Below are 6,000 nucleotides of genomic sequence, written 5' to 3' on the forward strand. Positions count from 1 at the left end.
CCTATCTTTTTTCCAGCATTAATGAGCAAAGAGCTACAGGATGTGAGCAGCAATCAGTCATCTCTTTTAATTAATCTCCTCTCATTTAGCTATGCATGTGCCTTTTATAGGAGCTTGACAGAGTGTAACGCACACTTCCCTGAAATGTCTCTCTTAATTTATGGCATTTTTTTTTTCAAAGGGGAAGCAGTGCTGCTGTTGACTGAACATGAAGTGTGCATCAGCTAATGCGGCTCTTACTATTCCGTCCTGTGCATATTTACTCAGAACTAAGTCCCACTGTCTGTTAAATTAAGCTTATGTCCAGGTAAACGTGCACAGGGTTGCAACCTTAGGCTCAAAAGTGTGTTTTGTTGTTCCAAGGAACATGCACTGCATTGCAGCAACCTTAATCTAAATCAGTATAGGGAAAAAATAGCCCTCCATATGTTGCTGGACTGTGACTCCCAACGTCTCTGCTCATTGACCATGCTTGCTAGGGGTGATGGGAGTAGTAGCTTAGCAATGTCTAAAGGGCCCAAGGTTCCCTGCCCCTAACCTAAACAATTTTCTGCTGAGCACATATTGGCCTGTTTTGAAGATACAGCAGGAGGACCTTTTACTCAGCAGTAGAACATATACTTTGCATGCCAAAGGTCCAAGGTCTTTGGCATCTCCAATCAAAAAGGTTCTATGAGAACTTAGAAAACTTGTTGTTGTTTAGTCGGGTCCGACTCTTCGTGACCCCATGGACCACAGCACGCTAGGCACTCCTGTCTTCCACTGCCTCCCGCAGTTTAGTCATGTTGGTAGCTTTGAGAACACTGTCCAACCATCTTGTCCTCTGTCGTCCCTTCTCCTTGTGCCCTCCATCTTTCCCAACATCAGGGTCTTTTCCAGGGAGTCTTCTCTTCTCATGAGGTGGCCAAAGTATTGGAGCCTCAGCTTCACGATCTGTCCTTCCAGTGAGCACTCAGGGCTGATTTCCTTAAGAATGGATACGTTTGATCTTCTTGCAGTCCATGGGACTCTCAAGAGTCTCCTCCAGCACCATAATTCAAAAGCATCAATTCTTCGGCCATCAGCCTTCTTTATGGTCCAGCTCTCACTTCCATACATCACCACTGGGAAAACCATAGCTTTAACTGTACAGACCTTTATTGGCAAGGTGATATCTCTGCTTTTTAAGATGTTGTCTAGATTTGTCATTGCTTTTCTCCCAAGAAGCAGGCGTCTTTTAATTTCATGACTGCTGTCACCATCTGCAGTGATCATGGAGCCCAAGAAAGTATAATCTCTCACTGCCTCCATTTCTTCCCCTTCTATTTGCCAGGAGGTGATGGGACCAGTGACCATGATCTTCGTTTTTTTGATGTTGAGCTTCAGACCATAGTTTGCGCTCTCCTCTTTCACCCTCATTAAAAGGTTCTTTAATTCCTCCTCACTTTCTGCCATCAAGGTTGTGTCATCTGCATATCTGAGGTTGTTGATATTTCTTCCAGCAATCTTAATTCCGGCTAGGGATCCTTCCAGCCCAGACTTTCGCATGATGAATTCTGCATATAAGTTAAATAAGCAGGGAGACAATATACAGCCTTGCCGTACTCCTTTCCCAATTTTGAACCAATCATTTGTTCCATATCCAGTTCTAACTGTCATTTCTTGTCCCACATAGAGATTTCTCAGGAGACAGATGAGGTGATCAGGCACTCCCATTTCTTTAAGAACTTGCCATAGTTTGCTGTGGTCGACACAGTCAAATTCTTTTGCATAGTCAATGAAGCAGAAGTAGATGTTTTTCTGGAACTCTAGCTTTTTCCATAATCCAGCGCATGTTTGCAATTTGGTCTCTGGTTCCTCTGCCTCTTGGAAATCCAGCTACCAAATCAGGCCATTGGAGATTCCAGCTAAACATCAGGAAAAACTTTCTGACAGTACGAACTGTTCGATAGTCTCCCTCAGGAGGTTGTGGACTCTCCTTCCTTGAAGGTTTTTAAGTGGAGCTTGGATGGTCATCTGTCATGGATGCTTTAGCTGAGTTTCCTGCATTGCAAGAGGTTGAACTAGATGACTCCTGGGATCCCTTCCAACTCTATGATTCTATTATTCTACCCCACGCTCAGTATTGTATACACTGGCAGGGACTCTCCAAGTTTCAGAAGATTGTCCTTGAAGTTGTATTTCTGTGGCTCTTGAAGCCTTAACAGGTCAGCCTAACCTATCCATAATAAAGTACGAGTTTTTTGGTGTATATATATAAAAAAATTGTCTTTGTGTTTTGAGATTATCTGTGCAGTCATGAATACTGGAAACCTGCTGAGTTGTTGTTGTTGGTGTGTGTGTGTGTGTGTGTGTGTGTGTGTGTGTGTGGTGATTTCACATCAAAATGTTCATTAGGTGTAAAATAGGATCTCCATTCGGTCTCCCTTCTTCTGGACCTGCAAAATCTAGAAGGCAAAAACTGGAAGTTAACTTTTCCCCTCCTCTTTCTCCCACCAGGGACAAATGTTCATGAAGCCAAGCGCATTCTGACTGAAAGTGGGCTCCCGATCACCGCCGCAAGTGACCTTGAAGATGCTGCCAAGAAGGCAGTGGCCAGTGTGACGAAGAAATAGAAGACACTTCCAGCAAAGGACTTTATATAACATACAACATTCCCCAAGCTGTCTCAAATGCATATCTTTTAACCAGCCAGGAGTAAAACTCTATTTGGTCAGCCTAACCTATCCATAATAAAGTACGAGTTTTTTGGTGTATATATATAAAAAAAATTGTTTGGAACTTCACACAGAGCTCCTGTTGTTCAGTGATATTTCACAATGGTCCGTGACTACAGTATGATGAGTAACCACTATCTATTTCCACTCTGGTTTCTTCCTCATATAATATGCCATTGTTATTGACTTGTAATTTTTGTAAGGTGTTTCGGTACATCTTTAATGTCCTGGAGGAATAGTAGAGAATAGTTCGGTCTTTATTGGTCATCATGGCCAGGATCCAAGGAAGCACACAATGGGAATTTTGTTTCTCAAAAATAGCAGCCTTCCAACATGGCAAGAAACTTTTGAAAGTGTCACAAATGCCATTTGTGATAAGACTTGCCAATTGAATTTTTAAAAGACAAAAAAAAAAGACTCCAAATTGGGTATGCCCGAAAGCCTTCAGGGTGTAAGATACAGCTTTCTGAATCTTGGCCATTTTTTTAAAAAAAAAGTTTTTCCAACTAGGGCTAGAGAAATGGTTACATTTATATTATGTCATTTGAGCCAAAATAACAGGAATTGGATTTTTCACTTAGAAGATGTGTACCTGTTTCACACATGCCTTAAAATTAAATGTTTGTGCTTTGATATCCACTGTATACCTCACATCAGAAGAAAACTCAAAAATGTAGCTGTGTGAAACCATACTGATATATCATATCATGAATGAATGAGTTTCTCGTGTGAATACTTAAACAGTGAAGGACGAATGCAATGCATAGTGCCATGTTATTTTGATAACTGTGTGTCCACTTAATACTGACTGTGACCTTCCTAAATCAATGTGCATTGTTGCTGGAGAATCAACATAGTGTGCTGAAGATCTTTTTATGGGGGGGATGACATTTCTTCAAACATTTATACTGTTATCCCACTGAGATTAGTCAAACCTGCCTAGTAGGAGCTGTCAGGGAACCTGCCGTCATTAAAAAGAATGTGAAAAAATATATAAACCATAATGAGAATTATTAGGGCATAATCTGGCTTGAGATAAGAACTTTCCAGTTCTGTTAATTGCAAAGAAGGTATTAATCATGTGCTTCATTTCCATTTTGCAATAAATTGAACTTTCAAGTACTTAACGTTGGCTTTATCGTGCCTTTGATTTGTGGAAAATATGTATGCAAAAAAGGCGCAGAAGCTGTTGAACTGATTCAATAACTATTATGCTTATTTCACAATGGAAAGATTTGTTTTTTAAAAAGAACAACAACTGGAATGTTCACTGTTGAAATCTACTTTGTTTTTGGTGCTGGTAATTCACACGAGTTCTACAATAAGGAAACAGAAGTATACGCCACATTGTCTAACTAACTTAAACCACAAATGCATGTGCTGAACTTTTTTGTTTAATGTTCAGGAAAGACTATTGAAACTAATTTAAGTGAAAATTATCTAATAAATTTTTCATTGTTAATATCTCATTAGTTCCAATTAATGTTGTGGGTTTGTTTGTTTTATACAAGATTCTCATGAAGTCGTAGGCAAACCGCCAATTCCAAAGCTGTGTTGGACCCATACTAGCAAGATGGGAGGAAATCTCTATTCTCTCTCCCCCCCCCCCACCACCACTGTGAAATCTGATGCTCCCCTGGGACACACTCCCAGACACCACAGAATTGCACCATTAATGTTAGATCTCACATTTTTCTCACAACCAGAAGGTCCTAGCCTCTGCATATAGGGCTGGAAAAGCCGTTCTGACGTCTGGACTGGCTGGATGTGATGGACTGGGGGGATACAAAAGAGTGATGGAATGCACCAACCAGGAAACCCCCAAGGGAAGAAAGAAGGCTCAGAGCCAGGGAATTGGTGGTGGGATGGTGATGAGTGGTCAGAGGAAGAAAGAGCAGACTGCGAGGAGGTGGTGTCGGAAGCTGAAGAGGTAGCAGGGTTTAGTGAACAGGAAGAGGCTGTGGCAGAGATCGGTTCAGACTCTGACTCTGAGGCTGGAGAGGAGGGCAGCCAGGAGACGGAGCGGAGACAGGCTGCTCCAGGGAGTTTCCCCCTTGGTCTCCTAGAACTAACAAAGAAACGAAATGAGAGAGCAGAGGATGGTTGTGCACAGACACAGCATGAGACTGCATGGGAAAGACCCTGGAGAGGAGGACTCCAGGTGGACACTGGGAAGGCGGCGACCTTCAGTCCTCGCAACTGCTTCATTGGGGCAAGACCTGGGAAGAGTTACTAAGAACACTAGGCCTGAGCTGTGGCTTGTTCCTTTGAATAAAGATTTAACTGCAGGTGATCTATGGTTTTTGTTGCTGACCTATGCCTGACTCCAACCCTGAGACCCAGTGTGGTGTAGTGGTTAAGAGCAGTGGACTCGTAATCTGGTGAACCGGGTTTGCGTCCCCACTCCTCCACATGCAGCTGCTGGGTGAACTTGGGCTTGTCACACTTCTCTGAAGTCTCTCAGCCCCACTCACCTCACAGAGTGTTTGTTGTGGGTCAGGAAGGGGAAAGGAGATTGTTTGCCGCTTTGAGACTCCTTCAGGTAGTGATAAAGCGGGATATCAAATCCAAACTCCTCCTCCTCCTCTTCTTCTTCTTCTTCTTCTGACATGTGGTCTGACTCAGTATAAGGCAGCTTCCAGTCCTTCTTCATTTCCCCCCAACATTAATTTATACCGCAGTCTCATTCCAACAGAGCTTCCGAGTGAGTGCACTTCTGATCACAGTCTTGGACAACAAGGATTCCCTTTAAAATTGCAAATGCGTAGCAGCCCTGTTACCTTAACTGGTTTTCTAGTCCTGGACCAATGCCCTGATGCAGGATGTATTATCTGCATAGCTAAAAAGTGTACCTGCCATTAATAGCTCGCTTGACTCTGTTGGACTATAGCCAGTTTGTTCCTCCAGATTTTACAGGGGGGAGGGGGGGAGTGGAGCCAACGTTTCCCCCTAGGGCAGATGTACAGGAACGGTGTCGGAAAGTAGTCTGATAATCTGACACTAAATTCCTATTGAAATCAAGACTAATTTGTTCTGAAAACTAATGGGGCCAGTCGGTGACAGAAGTAGGTTACTCTGCGAATGAGCTGCTGTTGAGGGAGATGACATGATGGGAGTTTGAGGCAGACCTTTTTACATTTTGTAAACTGACGCTTCTGGAAAAAAGCAGGTCATGGCGAGGCAGGCTGACAGTGACAAAGCATCTGTAAACACTTCTGGGACGGCAAGGCTCGGAGGACTATCCACGTTAAGACAGACTTCCTCCAGCAAATTCCACAGGCAGGAAAAAGAGATGTGATCTTTC

At 43.0% G+C, this 6,000-nt stretch overlaps 1 protein-coding gene across 1 annotated transcript in view; it reads left to right on the forward strand.

Moving 5' to 3' along the window:
- Positions 1 to 4,160, forward strand: part of SUCLG2 (succinate-CoA ligase GDP-forming subunit beta) — a 217,979-nt gene extending 213,819 nt beyond the window's left edge. Inside the window, exon 11 of the mRNA XM_083492940.1 lies at positions 2,479 to 4,160. Within this exon, the coding sequence (XP_083349066.1) occupies positions 2,479 to 2,594 (116 nt within the window). The 3' untranslated portion in view covers positions 2,595 to 4,160. The remainder of the gene's footprint in view (positions 1 to 2,478) is intronic.
- The last annotated feature ends 1,840 nt before the right edge of the window (positions 4,161 to 6,000 follow it).

The sequence above is a fragment of the Podarcis liolepis genome, assembly GCF_965112155.1.
Source record: "Podarcis liolepis genome assembly, chromosome: 2".
In the NCBI taxonomy this organism is placed as follows: Eukaryota; Metazoa; Chordata; class Lepidosauria; order Squamata; family Lacertidae; genus Podarcis; species Podarcis liolepis.